The 18007-nt window shown below is 35.3% G+C and overlaps 1 protein-coding gene across 3 annotated transcripts in view; it reads right to left on the minus strand.

The window, feature by feature from the left end:
* Window positions 1-428: 428 nt before the first annotated feature.
* The window catches only part of CLEC9A (C-type lectin domain containing 9A), a 48241-nt gene continuing 30662 nt past the window's right edge, over window positions 429-18007 (minus strand). For 2 of the 3 annotated variants that reach the window (XM_063639678.1, XM_063639677.1), the window contains exons 2-7: window positions 14959-15055; window positions 12401-12481; window positions 5505-5651; window positions 3243-3394; window positions 1594-1715; window positions 429-949 (exon numbers count right to left, since the gene is read on the minus strand). In XM_063639678.1, the coding sequence (XP_063495748.1) occupies window positions 817-949; window positions 1594-1715; window positions 3243-3394; window positions 5505-5651; window positions 12401-12464 (618 nt within the window). In that variant the 5' untranslated portion in view covers window positions 12465-12481; window positions 14959-15055 and the 3' untranslated portion in view covers window positions 429-816. Of the gene's footprint in view, window positions 950-1593; window positions 1716-3242; window positions 3395-5504; window positions 5652-12400; window positions 12482-14276; window positions 14405-14958; window positions 15056-18007 lie in introns of all 3 variants that reach the window. The other variant, XM_063639676.1, reaches the window with a different exon arrangement.

Genomic DNA, 18007 nt, shown 5'->3' on the forward strand with positions numbered 1-18007 from the left:
TATATTTACAGTCTAATCCTCATACAATATTTTGAAGTAAGTTCTGTTGTTATCTTACAATGAGGCAGTTGAGGCACTGAAAGATGTTATCGAAAGTGCTGGCATGTTAATCTTGAGGGACCAGACCATGAGCCCTTTGGTTTGCGAATGCCAGGCATGGTCATTGAGAGGAAAGAGGGAATTCACAGAATTCTCTGGAGAACATTCTGATCCTGGCATCCTGACTATTCCTTCTGCTTATGTCAAATTCTAGTAGTTCATCTTTCTAGAAGAAATCAAATCTTAAAAGGTACATTGTCTTACAGGCTGCAAATAGAAGTCTGCCTTTCTTCCAGTTTGGAAATTCGTATCTCTGTTCTTCTATCCTATCAGTCTAATAACATAATGCCTGAAAGCCCAGAAAATGCATAGAAAGATCTCACAGAAAGTGAGTTTAAAAGGCCAAATTTATTTATTTGAAAAATATTAGTCAGCTGTAACTGCATCACCTCCCGCAAAAACATAGATGTGTACCTCCTGCGAAATTTATAGTCATTCTGGGCTTTAAACAATAAAAATGATTTCCATGTGTTTGTTCTTAATTCTTCAGGGTTTTGTCCTCTGTAGCTCTAAATAAGTTTTACTCTTGCACTGTGAACAATATCAAATGAAATCTGGACGGTGTGGAAGAATATTCCCAAGTGTATTATTGAGTCCCAGGTTGCTAATTTCATTGCCCACATGTTGGTTTACTGTTCTGTTTTTTGGGGGGGGGTGGGTTTTCCAATGGCGTGTTCCAAATAACAGTGTAATAGAACACTTTGAACACAATTTCTTTCAGGCAGTGGATCTCAACGCATACTTCTCACAGATAAAATACTTCCAAGTGCTGCAGTTAGATGAAAGAAGGGAATTGTTTTTCATGTATCCACAGACTTGGTTAGTTGACTGGGATCTCTCTACTGGCAACCTGGAAAGGCAAGTCAACATTTCTGAGGTTAGATTTGGGGGTTTCAGAAATGCTCCTGAGGGTAACTAAGGAGAGGTGTGTGGCTGCTTGTTTTGTTTAGTATTAACGTAGCACCCTCCTGTGGTGGTCTCGTCCTCCTTCTTCAGTAACTGCTTCTTTCTCTCAATAAAGAATGTTAATATAATTTGAACAAAAACAGCACGTAAAGAAAAAGAAAACATAGATACCCAAAGACAGTCCCTAAATTAGAATCTCTTTGCTGACTCTTAATTTTCAAAATACTAAGGCACCTGATTCTGCTTCTCCATCTCTCCACTGCCATCTGAAAAGCTTAATGTGGAAATGAATACTTACTCTCTAAACATTGCGATACAAAAGAAACACACTTGATAATTATATTATTCATCAGACACTCAAATTGTGAGGTGAATTTTCTATAAGATAACAGCGGCAGGGCTGGGAAGGAGAAAGACTTAGAAGGCAAGAAGCTACTCTTAATTTTGTTAGCTTTAATCCCAATTAGCCGCCTGTAACATTATCATGCTGCTTGTCCCTTGAAGAAAATTCATGGTACAAGTTAAAATAAACTTTTGAATTCCCTCATGTTTCTAACTTTTCTTGTAGCATTTCACTCAGAGACTTACAGGCCAGGAGAAGGAGAGGAGCCATCTTGCCAAAGCCAGCGTCCGCTGTGTCCATCCTGAGACAACCCCACCCAGTAATCATAGCTTCCTTTAATCTTCCTCAAGCTGCCAGTGATAAAATCCTGTAAGAGGCAAGAACTGAACTGTGAAATGAGAAAAACAAACAAACAAAACTCTAGTGAAATATAAAGTGTGACATTTTGCCTAACTAGAAATTAATGGGAACTTGAAATCTGGAAAAAGAGAGAAGGAAGTATTATAAAAAAGTGCAGATACATTTTTTACACTCTTTTCTATTGCTCTATGATCCATATGGTGTTAAAGACTATGAAAAAAGTAGACAACTGGGATTTTAAAAGTTTCAACATATTCAGAGCCTGGCAGGTAGTATACGTCAAAAAAAAGAAAGTGTTATACTGAACTTTCATTATCAAAAGTAAAAATATTCTTGACATCATAGACCACATAGAATGGTCTTTCTCAGTATACTTCGATGTGGAAAAATAGTTCATGAGATTCCAGGAGCACCTTAACTATGAGCACATTCGGTTAGAAGAAGCATTTCTAATTTGTGTCATCAAATTTGCACATAAAATAACTTTTTGCACATACAACTGTAATAATTTACTTCAAGTGTTCTTGGTTTACTGCATATCTTTGACAAATTATTTTCTCATGATTTTTGTTGAAATGAACTTCATCTAATTACCGAATATAGCAGGTATACATTTTTTATAGGGCCAAAAATGTGCAATTTTGCATTCTATTTCATATATTTGTGGGTAGAATGAGTTCAAGGAAACATCTTATTGTTCACTTGTTTTATTTTATTATTATTATTTTTTTTTGAGATGGAGTTTTGCTTTTGTTGCCCAAGCTGGAGTGCAATGCCGCAATCTTGGCTCATTGCAAACCTCCGCCTCCTGGGTTCACGCAATCCTCCTGCTTCAGCCTCCCATGTAGCTGGAATTACAGGCTCCCACCACCATGCCCGCCTAATTTTTGTATTTTTAGTGGAGGCAGGGTTTCACCATGTTGGCCAGGCTTGCCTTGAACTCAGGTGATCCACCCACCTTGGCCTCCCAAAATGCTGGGATTACAGGTGTGAGCCACCCCACCGAGCCTATTCACTTGTTAAGATATTGGTAAACTAGATTTAAGGCTAATTAAACATTTCATTTAGCAGATACTTATTTTTCAAGACCTATTTATTTCATGGCATCACTTCAGTTTTTATACTTCTGTTTTTTCTTGATAATTACAAGATTATTATAGGTTATTATATTTGCCTACAGCATTGAAAATAATACGTTTAAAACATATCTGCAACTATAATGTATGTATATCTTGAAGTGGATTATCATGCTACGAAATAGTATTCTCCTTATTCCCTCCTCTTTTTAATTAACCAAGGACATAGAACAAACATATTCTTCTCGATTTCAGATAACCATCCTGTTTTTATGTTTTCCCATTAAAAAGAAAACAAAAAATACAGATTGCAACTTTGTTTCTTTTAAACCTATAGTTTTACAATTATACTGCTGTTATAGAATATTAAGGAATTTTATCTTATGAGAATGAGGGATTTCTTTTAATAAGTAAAATGATATTTTCTGAATAACATGAGACCACAAAACAGTGTTTACCATTTCTTCTTTGCTCTCTATTTGTAGCAGCGTGGAACCTTCCTTTAAACAATTCTCTTGACTGGTGTGCCAAATGCTCCAAATTTCAGAGACATAGTAACAGCTTTCTCTGTTCTGAATCCAATTGTTTGGACAAGGACTGCTGTTATGGGCTTTGAATATAAACATTTTACTTTAGTATCTTATTGTAAAATATTAACAACATATATCCCCCCAAAAAGCCTCTTGCCTCACCCACAGTGAGGCTGAATCCCATAATGTAATGGTTCACATGATGTAGCACTTACCAATTTCAGCTTTTCTGAGGCTCAATATGGTAAGATTCATGTAATAATTTCTATCTGCAATGGGCCTTTAACTTAAATATGAAATTAATTTTGGGATATATTTAACTAAATTTTTTCTCTTCTATAATAATTAATCTGATTATTCCGGTTTTATCAATCTTTCCTTTCTTTGAATTCACATCACTTGTTTGCTTATTGTTTCATGTCTGTTAGTCTTACTGCCCCAATTTAGCCAGAAATGTACTGGACCATTTGATGGATTGAATAATAAGCCTTGAATTTATGTTTAAATTCTGAGAGCTAAACAAGGAAATATTTTATAGATAATGGAGAGAACAAGTAATCCACCTTAAGGAGTGATTTGAAAACATGCAGGTGAGGAAAATTGGAGAAGAACATAAATGAACAATATGCTTAGTTTAGGACTCTGATACAACTAAGAAGTAAGCCTTAATATTTAATCAATTTTATGGAACCTATTTTAAGATGGAAGATAGTCACAAAAGAAGGATGGTCAAATGTGTAAAAGGGGAGGCAAAGAGCAAGAATTTGACCAAGTGTTGGCCGGGCGCGGTGGCTCAAGCCTGTAATCCCAGCACTTTGGGAGGCCGAGGTGGGCGGATCACAAGGTCAGGAGATCGAGACTATCCTGGCTAACACGGTGAAACCCCGTCTCTACTAAAAATAAAAAAAAAATTAGCCGGGCGTGTTGGTGGGCGCCTGTAGTCCCAGCTACTTGGGAGGCTGAGGCAGGAGAATGGCGTGAACCCGGGAGGCGGAGCTTGCAGTGAGCCGAGATGCCGCCACTGCACTCCAGCCTGGGGGACAGAGAAAGACTCCGTCTCAAAAAAAAAAAAAAAAAAAAAAGAATTTGACCAAGTGTTTCTGGCACTGGTTTATAGAAGGAAAGACACTGAAACTTCCACAACTCTGGTTTCTAGACAGTCCCTGTATTTAGGCCAAGAAATAATTCGTCAGTAGCTTCCATGGGCCAGATGTTGAGTTGTTTAAAGCTCTTCAATATCTTTTGTTTGGAATGCCTGCTAACCAATATCCTGAACACTGTTAGAGTTATAGTATAAATAGTGTAGACAATGGTATCTGTGGCGTTGAAGAACATGTTGGACTTGTACGTCTCCAAAATGGATATTGTTATTCTATTCAAGGTTGATGGCTCAGAGGCGGGCCTCACTCGAGTTTGCAATGGCCTGCTGCATATAGAAGCATTGTTGGGCACACAGTGATCCTTCAAACATTTGATTAAATTTTAATCAGAAGGAACTATGGTTGATGTTTGACTTCTCTCACTGGCAATTATGTAAATGGTATCGAGTGTAGAAAAGTTAATTCTCTAAACTATATGTACAAGCATTATGAAATGCCAATTAAGTAACCATAGAATACATGACAAACTATATGACAGGTACAAATAGACTCTGCATTAGGTTTAAAATGCTTGTAAAGCATATAAAAGATTAAACTGGAGTAACTTCATAGAATTTTTAAAAAGAGCTAGGTCCTGCTTTGTAAAAGAATTTTGTGGTAAATACTCTCATTTTCAAAATGAATTTTTCTGCTCAAAGCTATCTAAACTTGAATCTAAAACAGTATCTAAACTAAATATATTGGGAAATTTTGAGCTAGAGTTAAAATATCCTTACAAATTTGAATGGCTGGATAAAACGATTTTTTTTTTTGTGCCTGTGTTTTTTTAATCTGACCTACTAATTGCACACACACCTCTTTGGCATTTGACCGTACATTTCCTTTAGTTGCATTCTTCTGGATCCCTAGTGTTTCCACATAGTATTGGATGTTATAAATAAGATTGAACTGAAGAGTGACCAAAATTATGTCACTCTTATTATAAAATCCTAACAGTTTTGCAGAGAACAAAATGTGTGTCACTGTTTCTTTTGAGGTATTGGTGTATATATTTAGATGTATACAGTGGAAACTGATTTTTATCCATTACCTGAACTTAAAGAGTTTTGCATGAAGGTTTGACAATATTTCATCTGAAGGGCATGACTTCTCTTCCATTCTGTAAAGTTTAGCAGTGCCCTCTCTTGTTGGATAAGTTTTTCTTGCTGCTGCATCGCAATGGTGGACACCTGCAACACTTCAAGTGACAGCAATCATTCCTAATAAAATCCTGACATTTTATAGCAAAATAATACTTCAACACAGACTAAAGACAACTATAAATTACTATTATTTTTGAGACTTGAAGTTGTATTATTTTAGGTTTTTGCTTAAAATTTACATTGTACGAGAATCAAACACTACAAAGGACGTGGAACAAAATGTCTCTTTGCACCCATTTTTAATTCACTTGATTTTACTACCCCCAAACAACCAGACTTACCAATTTATATTTTATTATTTGGGAGCTTTTGAATATTACACATAAGATAAAACAAAATGAAACTTTACAAATGAAGGCAAATAAATATAAAACTCGCTCTCTCCCCTTAACACAAGTGGTAACAATATATTTACATGGTTTTGCACCTTTTGTTTTATCATTAACATGCGTATTTGAACACAGTTCCGTATCAGTACCTAGACATGCAAAATTTAGTTCAATAGCACAACCAGGAAATTGACATTGATACAATCAAGATATTCGGCTCCTCCATTACCATCAGGATCTGTCCTTGCCCTTTTATAAGTACACCCACTTCCCTCTTGCCTTCACCCCTTGTTTACTCCTGGCAATCAGTAATTTGTGTTCCTTTTCTATTTTATCACATGAATGACATATAAATGGTATCTTACAGTATGTAACCTTTTGCTATTTGCTTCGTTCACTCAGAATAATCCTCTGGAGACTCATGCAGATTGTTGTTTAAATAAATAGCTCACCTATTTTGTATTGTTGAGTAGAATTCCATGATATGGATTACCACTACTAGTTTAACTGTTCACCCACTGAAGGACATCCGGGTAGTTTTCAAGTTTTAGTCATTACAAATAGAGCTACTATAAGCACTCATGTACAGGTTTTTATGTGAACATAAATTTTCATTTCTATGAGGTATACGCTCAAGAGTGCAATTGCTATGTTTTAAGGAAGTGTGAAGTTTACATTTTTAAGAAACTGCTACACTATTTTCCAGAGTGGCTACAGCATATTACATTTCCACCAGGAATGAGTGAGTGATCCGCTTTCTCTGTAGCGTGACAAGCATTTGATGTTGTCACTTATTGTTATTTTAGCCATTCTGATTATGTATGTAGTAATATCTCACTGTAGTTTTAATTTGCATGTCCTTAATGGCTAATGACATTGAACGTCTTTTCTTGTGCTTATTTGACATCTGTATATTCTCTCTGGTGAAATGTCTTTTCATGTCTTTTTGCCATTTTCTCATTGGATGGTCTAGTTTTTTACTAACTAGAGAGTTCTTTGTACATTCTAGGTTCTAATCCTTTGTCAGATATTGATTTACAACTATTTATTCCCAGTCTGTAACTTGTCTTTTATTTACTTATTTATTTTTGTAGAGATGGGGTCTCACCTTCTTGCTCAGGACGGTCTTGACCTCCTGGGCTCAAGGAATCCCAAAGTGTTGGGATTATAGGCATGAGCCACCACACCTGGCCTGTAACATGTCTTTTTACCTTCTTCCTAGTGTCTTTTGCAGAGTATGTATGTTTTATTTTGATGAGGTCCATCCAGCTTACCAGTTTTTCCTTTCATTAATCATTTTTTAATGTAAGTCTAAGAATTATTTGCCTACCTTTAGATTCTGAAGATTTTGTCCTATGTTTTCTGAAAGTTTTACAGTTTTATGCTCTACATGTAAGACTGTGATCTATTTTGAGTTAACTTTTAATTTTTGTGTAAGGTTGAAGTCTTAGGCTTATTTTCTTTTTCTGTTTTTCTTTCCTGTGGATGTCTCATTTCTCCAGCACCATTTGTTGAAAAGGCTATCCTCCTTCTTGCAACTGATTTGCACTGCTGACAAAATCATTTGGGTATATTTGTATGAATCTATTTCGGGATTCTTTATTGTATTTTATATCTGTCTTTTTGTCCACTAATACACCTAGCTTTAATTCATACAGGTTTTGAAATCAGGTAAATTGATTCTACTCAGTTATATAATTGGTTTAAAATAAGTTTATGATATGTTAATCATTATTAGATTGTGGCTATGGAATAGACATATTGTATAGAGAGAATGGCATCAAGAAAAATTAATTAGTGAATTAAAAAACAAATAAAAACACCTATGCATGTCAGCCAGACCTTTAGGATTAAAAATCCTCTTTTAGAGAGAAATAGAACAACAAAAAAGGAGAACAAATGGGCAAATCTGTAAAATTATTTTCGTATTTTTAACCACAAAACGGAGGTAACCAAGATCACACACAAAAATCATCTGACTAAGAGAGGCTGGGCGTGGTGGCTCTCGCCTGTAATCCCAGCACTTTTGGAGGCTGAGGGGGGTGGATCACTTGAGGTCAGGAGTTTGAGACCACCATGGCCAACATGGCAAAGCCTTGTCTCTACTAAGAATACAAAAATTAGCTGGGCGTGGTGGCGTGCACGTGTAATCCCAGCTACTCAGGAAGCTGAGGCAGGAGAGGCACTTGAACCCAGAAGGCAGAGGTTGCAGTGAGGTGATATCATACCCCTGCACTCTGCACTCTGGCCTGGGCAACAGAGCAAGAAAAGAAAAGAAAAAGAAAACATTTAATTACATAGCTACATATTCTGATCTGTTTTACTTATCAACATTGCTGCTGAGAAGAAAATACCAGAAATCAAAAGCCATGGACTAGAGAAAGCAGATGTTTATGCCCTGTCCATTGGTGGATAGTTAAAAAAACCCAGGCTGTCAGCTGCTTGGATCTTTTTCCCTCGTTTTAGCAAAACGATGGATCTAACCAGAGTCAAGTGTAGGACAGTGATGCTCTGATTTTATCCTATTAATAATCTGGCATGTTTAGACACTGAAAAATAATAATTTTCCTCTTAGATTCAAGATACAATTCTAAAATTTTATATTTAGATTCTTTTTTAGATTAGCTATATTATAGGAGCTGTTGTTTATTAGTGTCTGAGCAGCTTATACTATATGAAACTGTAATAAAACTGGAGAAAGGGAAATGAGACTTCTCTTCAGAGTTTCACCCCAAATGGGAAGCGAAATATAGCACCTTTACTGGGGTTGAAGTTGTAATAAATTTGCAATGAGGAATAAAGACAAAACAATATAATTACCTAGGCAAAAATAGTAAAATACTTTTAACGTCCCCCAAATAAAATTATTTGTTATATGATATTATACATTATACCTAATTGATGAATTAAGAAAATGAACAGTAAAAACAAATTAAAAAGCTGATTTCTTAGAAAATATTTTGAACTAGAGTTTTTTTTAATAAAAAAATTAATGGCATAAATAATGTGGTAGAAAAATTAGAAAATGTGAAATAGCAGGAAGAAACTAAAAATTAAGTCTACTTACTTTGAAACCTACCACTCAAATAATGGCCATTAGTATTTGGTTTATATCTATTGAAACTCTTTTCTATGCATGTATATAGAAAAGTATTTTATATACAACATTTAGAAAACCATATTTTTATATAAATATCTTTTTAGAAATCTGCTTCTTTCATGAGAGAATATTGAATAACCATATTTCCAAAACAATAACAATGGTTCTAGATTTCTTTAAATAATGGCATTGTATTCTTTTATATAAATATGACAATTTAACCGGGTCAGATAGGTATGAACTGTCCTTTAGTAATATGACGAGCAATTTGTAATTAGCACTTTCATTATATTCATGTTATGATACTTTTAAATAAAAGGTTATAGTTTTCATTTACTACTTTTTGTCAGAAACATGGTCCTATTTAAAAAATATATATGTATATAATTTAAATATATTTTCATATTTGTCTTACAATGCAAGTTTTCATAAAGAAAATTAGATGTAACACTTTAAAATGGAACATAATCAAAATGGATATTTATTAAAAAATAAACATGACTTTTGCAACTCAAAGCCTACTGGCTATAACATAATCTATAACCAGCTGGGACAAGTAATTAGTTATTGAACAGAACGTTTCACATGAAAAAGCTGCTTATTGCTTAACACAACAGTTTTATTATGGTAACTGGTTTTATTTTTTTAAAGCCTTAAGTGTTAAAAATGTATAAGAAGACCTAGGCAAATTATAAATTTAAAAACAACAACAATAAAAATTAATAGTCACTAGAACAAAAGCTAAAGGAAAATATACTTTACACCTGTATAGTGATATTTAAGTTTTGTAAGTATATATTTTTAGCTAGTAAGACAAAATAAAAAGAGCAAAAACTTTTATTCGTAAGAACTTTCTAGAAATTACTGGAAGTCTTAAGCACATGATTTTCTAGCTATGTTTCTTTTATCCTCATCAAAGTAACATTTTCTTCATACAATTTGTGTTTGGGGAGTTAATATTTTTTAAATATATACTACATTCATAGGATTAAAACATTTAAAAAAATCCAAAAAGTAAACATTGAAATATCTTTTTCTCCTCGTCGTCACTATTTATCTCACTCCTCTTGCCCTCACTTTTAGTATTTCTTATATAACTTTCCATTGTTTGTTTAAATTCAAGAAAATGTTCATTCTTAATCAAATTGTAACATAGCTTATACATTTAAAAAATAATTTCAGCTTTTATTTAGATTCAGGGGTTACAAGTGCAGGTTTGTTACTAAGGTACATGATGCTGATGTTTGGGGTACAATTGATCTCATCAGCCAGGTTTTAAATGCTGCTTTTTTGCACTTTACATACAGAAGTGTTTCTTCTTTCTTTTGTTGTTCTTGCTTCAAGGTATTCTATTGTATAGATGATGTACCATTATTTATTAACATGGTCTCTTATCAATGTGGTGGGTATTTGAGGCTTTTCCCCTATTGTTAAATTGCAGGTTTATCTATAGGAACAATTTCCAGAAGTGGTACTGCTGGGTCACAATTAATTAATACAGTTTAAAATAACTCACTATCTTAGGAACATGATTTATAGGTTTCATATAAAGAGATTTCGTTTACTAGACGGAGAAGACAGGTATACACTGAACAGCAAATCTTTTGACAACATGGAAAATGTAGAGTGTACTTTTTTTTTTTTTTTTTGAGACAGAGTCTCACTGTCACCCAGGCTGGAGTGCAGTGGTACAATCTTGGCTCACTGCAACCTCCACCTCCCTGGTTCAAGCAATTCCCCTTCCTCAGTCTCTGGAGTAGCTGGGATTACAGGTGCACGCCACCACTCCTGGCTAATTTTTTTTGTATTTTTAGCAGAGATGATGTTTCACCATGTTGGCAAGACTGGTCTTGAACTCCTGACCTCAGGCAATCCGCCCGCCTCGGCCTCCCAAAGTGCTGGGATTACAGGCATGAGCCATCACGCCTGGCCTAAAGTGTACTTTTATAATCACCCTTATTATGTAGTGTATGATTTTTGTCTATATAGTAGACAAAATATTTGGCAATCGGAGACTATAGATTTATGTTTATATAAAAACCAAATTATATATCCCATTCACTTGACAACAGTGCTTCAAGGTGTTGCATCTTCAGTTAATTTTGTTTGTAATTGGAAATGAGTTTATTCGTTAAGTTTTAAAATCTTATTACCCCAAATCATTATCATTTGTAAAATAATATTGAAATTCATTATATAGAATTAACATTTAAAGAGTATTTTTTGATATTTGCAATGCAAGTTAAATATGGATTCTTATATTGTAGAGTTACAATGAAGTTTGGCAAAGTGTCATTTAAAGTCCTCAATTTTTACAGAAGAAAGTGGATTATTAGATGTTAATTGACTTAACTGGTCTTTTAAATATAAATTGTTTCCACAGGTATTTAATATGTGTGTGTCTTAAAAAACAAACTCACATTTGCCTAAAATATGTATTTTTTAAGAAGACCCAAAGAGAGTAGATAGAGAAAAAGAAAGCTGCCTTGAAGTTCTAACATTTCTGTTAAGCTGTGAAACTTTATTTGAGGAGACAGACAAAGTAACAATTACTGATTAAGCTCTTGGCAATTCTTAAAACGTTCCTCTAAAAACCAACAGAAAATGAAGCTCACGACATTACCTAAGCAAGATCAAACTTCCTATACTTTGTGAATGCAAATCTGAACCTTTCCCTTCCTTATTCTCAGATTCATATTTCTTCCTCTCCAGCTGATGTCTTTTAGAGAGAGATATGATTTGCAAAGGCATACAAGAAGGAAACATCTACATTTTTCTTAGTGCTAGCATGAGTGATGTTAGAGGTTCATAGTTCTTTTTCTGGAATATGAAGCTCTGTAATTATTATATTTTATAAAAATTTCACTTGCCAAACATAAAAGTATGTCTTCTATTTGGACTAAAAAGCAATGTGATTAAATGTGGTCGAACGAAGCTCTCGGGTTTGCATTAAACATTTTAAACTGAAACTTGCCTAATATAAATAATCTTTTAAAAGTCAAATTTAATTTAAATGTATATTAGAAACAGAAAAGCAGAATGTGAAATCTTTCAAATTGCATGCTTTAGCACGTTAACATGACTCACAAATTGAATCAGAATATGTTATTATTTTCATTGTTTCTCCCAGAGACCTATAGCACATGATTTGAGTTAAAAAACATGCAATAGATCATTGAAAGTTATCAGGGGCATCCAAGTGCTCAGAGAGTTCTATCAAATGATTGAAATTTGAGGCCATTATTTTATATCATTTATGTGCATTCACATATTAATTGATTTTCCATCCATTTATAAATTATGAAGTTTTATATATAATGATATACATATTTTGAAAAGATCTTTTAGTACTTACACTTGACGCCCAAGAAAATGGATGCTGTTAATAATCCCATGCAGAAAATACATGAAATCACCATCACAAGACAGCATGCTCCTAACCATGGAATAGGAAAAATGATACTGAGTTAGAGAAAGTAGATAAAAAAGACGGGGCAAGGACAGGTTGAGATTGCGTAAAAGAAGGAATTAACACTGGCATTTCTACTGAGAGTTGTTGAGGCCTGGAATGTGTAAAAGAAAAGGAAAAAGAGAACCTTTGCTCAAATGCATTGAAATACAACTCATAACTTGGAATATATGTGATATGGAAATTGCCAAATTAAGTAGATTTAATAGTATACTTCTGTTATCCTTATCTTTGATGTCACACCTTACCAACTAATTATATGTATTCTTTTCCAACAATCTTTTAGAGATTCCCCCAAGCCAAATGCTGGCTTTATGTTTTGAGATAAAAATTGCTGTCTCACATCTCCCCATCTCTTCAGTGTTACTTGAACATGATTAAATAAAAGAAAGATACACATTTTAAATATACACTTTTAAATATACATTTTTGGAAGACGAGCAAGTCTTTCAAGGTAATTTTACAACCCTGCAGAGAGGATGAAAAAAAGGAATATGTGATTTTTTGTATTCAAAACACTAATCAGAGAAAAATCATTAAAATTTATCTTTGAACATTGTGATAGGCAGAGAAATGCCCCTGCCTGACATGCCAGTGTCATAATTCCTGGAACTTCTGAGTTACCTTATGTGGAAACGGGACTTTGAAGATGTCATTAAGTTAAGGATTTGGGATGGGAAGATTAGCCTGAATTATCTGGATCCTTTTTAAATGAGAGGTAGGATATTGGAGGGACAGAGCATGGCATGATAACGGAGACTGAGAAACATTTAAAGAGGTTATGTTGTTAGCTTTCAAGACAGAAGAAGGGTCCATGAGCCAAGAAAAGCAATAAATCTAGCTCTAGAAACCAGAAAAGACAAGGGATCGAGTCTTCCACTTGATCCCTGCCAACACCTTGGTTTCAGCCCATTGAAATCCATTTCAACTTGTGATATCTAGAGCCCTAAGATAACAAATTTACGTTCTATTAATCCCCTAAGTCTGTGTGATTGGTTACACCAGCAGACAGGAACTAATATAGATATTACATGATACAGACAGAATTAATCACTGTAGCCCACAACTCTAGGCCAATGAGATCTTGCCAGTCTTTCAAACTATGTTTTCTCTTTTTCTTTTTTTTCTTTCTTTTTTTTTTTGAGACGGAGTCTCGCTCTGTCACCCAGGTTGGAGTGCAGTGGTGCGATCTCTGCTCACTGCAAGCTCCGCCTCCCGGGTTCATGCCATTCTCCTGCCTCAGCCTCTCCGAGTAGCTGGGACTACAGGCGCCCGCCACCACGCCTGGCTAATATTTTTGTATTTTTAGTAGAGACGGGGTTTCACCGTGGTCTCCATCTCCTGACCTCGTGATCCGTCCGCCTCGGCCTCCCAAAGTGCTGGGACTACAGGCGTGAGCCACCGCGCCCGGCCCTCTTTTTATTTCTTAGTATTTATCAGATAATTTGCAGAATGTTTTAATAGGAGTTCAATTAATTAAAGTTGTATTTTTTTTCACGTATTTCTCAAATCTAGGTATTCCTTTTCTTTTCTAGAGAGGCAGAGGAAAAAATAGTTCCACGTATTTATCAAGTTCATTGCTCTTTTTATTTTTCACCTTTACTTTCTCCTTCTCCACTTCATTAGCATTTCAGGGACATTACAGTACCCTTAAGTAGATTATCTCAGATTAGAATAAACATCTTGGCCTCATGATAGAGCAGAAAAAAACCAAACAAACATGAACTCTAAAGTCTCACACAAAATAGTTAGAACTGGTTACCTGAACATTTGGAAGACAGACATTTCTGGTAAGTGTTTGGTGCTGGACTATCCCACTGAAGAGAGGTGTATATTTCTTCCTCGTGCATGTCTGAGGTGCTTTGATAGGAAAGCAGCCCACACAGGAGGCTGGAACAAATAACTCCTCTTGTGGTTTGGAGCAGATTGGTGTAAGAACTGAAATTGGTTACATTTTCACAGTAGTGGGAAAATATGTTTGTGTTTAAGGAGTAGAATAGATGCACCTTCATTCAGAAAGTGGAAGTTTATGAAGTCTAAGCCAAAACACAACTTGGTGAAAAAGGAAATGAGAGAGAACTGAATTCAGAATGGCCAATGATAGAACATTTTTTATCCGGTTTCCAAAATGTAGCAGATGTTGAAGGTGATAGCAGTGAGTTCAGAAGAAAAAGATGTAAGTGCAAAGAACACACTTGCATTTGGTATAGGAGATGAAGCATAGGGGTGACCTAGATAGTGAAGATATAAAGATAACTCACATTGGGCAAACCACAATGTAAAGGGTGGGAGATCACTGGGTAGCCTTAAACAACAAAGCTAGGAAGGGATTTCAACCTTAAAATAAATTTACATACTGTATATCTGTTAGTGTAATGCTACTTACTGTGATAAATAAACCTCAAAATATCAGTAACTTAACACAATAAAAGTTTGTATCTTACATAATGTTTTAGCTCCAGGAATCCTAGGTAGTGATAGCATTCCTCCAAATGAGACTTGGGATTCTTTCATCTTGTGAGACATTGGAGTCCTTGACTTCTATCCATTGGAAAAGAAAAGAGAAGGTGATGAATCCACACCTGCTCTTGAAAGCTATAACCTAGAATAGCATGTCTCACATTCACATCCACCAAAGGCATGCCCACTTTTGGACATGAGGTTTGAGCTTGAAAAAGGTATTTTTTGCCTGGACAGCAAGCTCTTGATGACCACTTCACTCTAGAAGGAGAGCATGAATTATTTAGCGTTTCTGCCACATCTTGTGACTATAGCATCAGAAATTTGAGACTTTAATTATCATTCATCATTTGACCACTTGTCTTTATGGCCAAAGGTTATGTCTAAGTAACATAGTCTATGAGTTCCAATAATATGCAAAATTACACTGTTTACTTTTGTTTCAGTATCTCACTGGATTCATCAGTCTTCTCCCTAGCAATCAGGCCCCCAGAAGGAAACAAATGGCACACTCAAGGGGTAATCAAAGGGCATTTAATTAAAGGACTGTATATAAAGTTTCAGGAAGTGTTAAGGGAACCAAAAAGGGGTGTGACATATGCACTGGGAAGCTGTAAGGTCACCTGAAGAATTAAGTTGAAAATGTTTATTGGAACTGCATGACCTGCCTGACAAGGGCCCTGGACTAATATAGACAATGTGCATCCTTTGCCAAACCAACACATGGCAGAGAGAGAGCCAGTCGAATAAATACCCTACCTCTGATCATCAGTGCCTTCCATTGGCTGAATTAACTAGAAGCCAGGGGCCAAGTTGGTTTGCCCTGATAATGTGTTCATTTGAGCTCAGCCTCTCAAAGCACAGGTTGGAACTGAGAGAATCCCCAGGGGCAATTGAAGAGAATATCCAGCCAATTTTATTTATTTAATTTATTTATTCAACTATTTTTTTTTTAGACAGAGTTTCACTCTTGTTACCCAGGCTGGAGTGCTGTGGCCCTATCTCGGCTCTCTGCAACCTCTGCCTCCTGGGTTCGAGCAATTCTCCTGCCTCGGCTTCCCAAGTAGCTGGGATGACAGGCACCTGCCACCACGCCCGGCTAATTTTTGTATTTTTAGTAGAGGCAGGGTTTCACTATGTTGGCCAGACTGGTCTCAAACTCCTGACCTCAGGTGATCCACCTGCCTCGGCCTCCCAAAGTGCTGGGATTACAGGAGTGAGCCACTGTGCCTGGCCCCATTCTTCAGTATTTTATATGATGCTCATGTGACCTGAGATTCAGATCTGAAAATTAACGTAACTTAATCCCACATAGACTTAAAGTAGGATCACTTCTAGAGGAGAAACAGAGGAAGAAATCAAAAGCATACCAAATGTACATTGAGACTAATGGTAGGAACACAGTAACAGAAGCTTAAATTGTCATTAATTTCTAATTGTTCTCAAATTTTACCAGCACTAAAAATCAGGCTCAGAAAGACTCCTTTTCCCCAAATATAGAACATTCCCTGATAAATTTCATTGTATGGAGCCATTGGCTTCTCCCAATGAAGGACTAATATGTTCCTTTTATTATTTTTGATGTTTTTAATCGTACCTTTATTTATTGTTAATTATATTCCGAGTACTATTTTCAAGAACTTATACATGAATTATTTTGATCATTACCAATAGCTCAATGAAATAGGCACTATCATTAGTATAGAGTACAGGCATATCTTGTTTTATTGAGCTTTGCATTATTGCACTTTGCAGATACTGCATTTTTTTAAAAGTGAAGATTTGTGGCAACTCTGTGTCAAGCAATCCTATCGGTGCCGTTTTTTCCAACAACATATGGTTACTTTATTCCTCTGTGTCACATATTGGTAATTCTCATAATATTTCAAAACTTTTCATTATTATTACCTGTTAACGGTGATCTCTGATATTACTGTCATAATTGATTGGGGGACCCACCATGAACTATATACCCATATAAGATGGTTAACTTAATTGATAAATATCAATAAATACTGTGTATGTTCTGACTGTTCCACCAACTGGCTGTTCCATCATCTCTGTACCTTTTCCTTGAGCCTCCTTATATTCCCCGAGACCTAACAATATTAAAAGTAGGTCAATTAATAATGCTAGAAAGACCTGTAAGAGTTGAGGGAAAGAGTTGCATGTCTCTCACTTTAAATCAAAAGTTAAAAATGATTAAGTTTAGTGAGGAAGACATGTCAACAGCAAAGATAAACCAAAAGCTAGGCTTATTATGTAAAACAGCTAGCCAAGTTGTGAATGTAAAGGAAATATTCTAGAAGGAAATTAAAAGCACTGCTCCAGTGAACATACAAATAATAAGAAAGCAAGATAACCTTATTGCTAATATGGAGAAAGTTTAGTGGTCTAGATAGAAGATCAAGCCAATTACAACATTTTCTTAAGCCAAAGCCTAATTCAGAGCAAAGCCCTAACTCTTTTCAATTCTATGATGAGTGAGAGAGGTGAGGAAGTTGTAGAAGAAAAATTGGAAGCTAGCAGACGTTGGTCCATGAGGTTTAAGGAAAGAACCCATCTCTAACAAAAAAATGAAAGATGAAACAGCAAATATTGATTTAGAAACTGGAGAATGTTATCCAGAAAATAAAGCTAAGATAATTGAAGATTGCTACATTAAACAACAGATTTTTAGTGTAGATGAAACCACTTTGTATTGGAAAGATGACATCTAGGACTTTTATAGCTAGAGAGGAAAAGTCAATGGCAGGCTTGAAAGCTTCAAAGGACAAGCTGACTCTATTGTTAGGGGCTAATGCAGCTGGTGACTTTAAGTTAAAGCCAATAGTCATTTATCATTTCAAAAGCCCTAGAGACCTTAATAATTATCCTAAATATACCCTGCCTATTCTCTACAAATAAGACAACAAAGTCTGGATGACAGCACATTTGTTTATAGCATTGTTTACTGAGCATTTTAAGCTCACTGTTGAGAACTACTGCTCAGAAAAAAAGCCTTTTTTTCCTCAAAATATTACTGCTCATTGA

The sequence above is a fragment of the Symphalangus syndactylus genome, chromosome 5, assembly GCF_028878055.3.
Source record: "Symphalangus syndactylus isolate Jambi chromosome 5, NHGRI_mSymSyn1-v2.1_pri, whole genome shotgun sequence".
NCBI lineage: Eukaryota > Metazoa > Chordata > Mammalia > Primates > Hylobatidae > Symphalangus > Symphalangus syndactylus.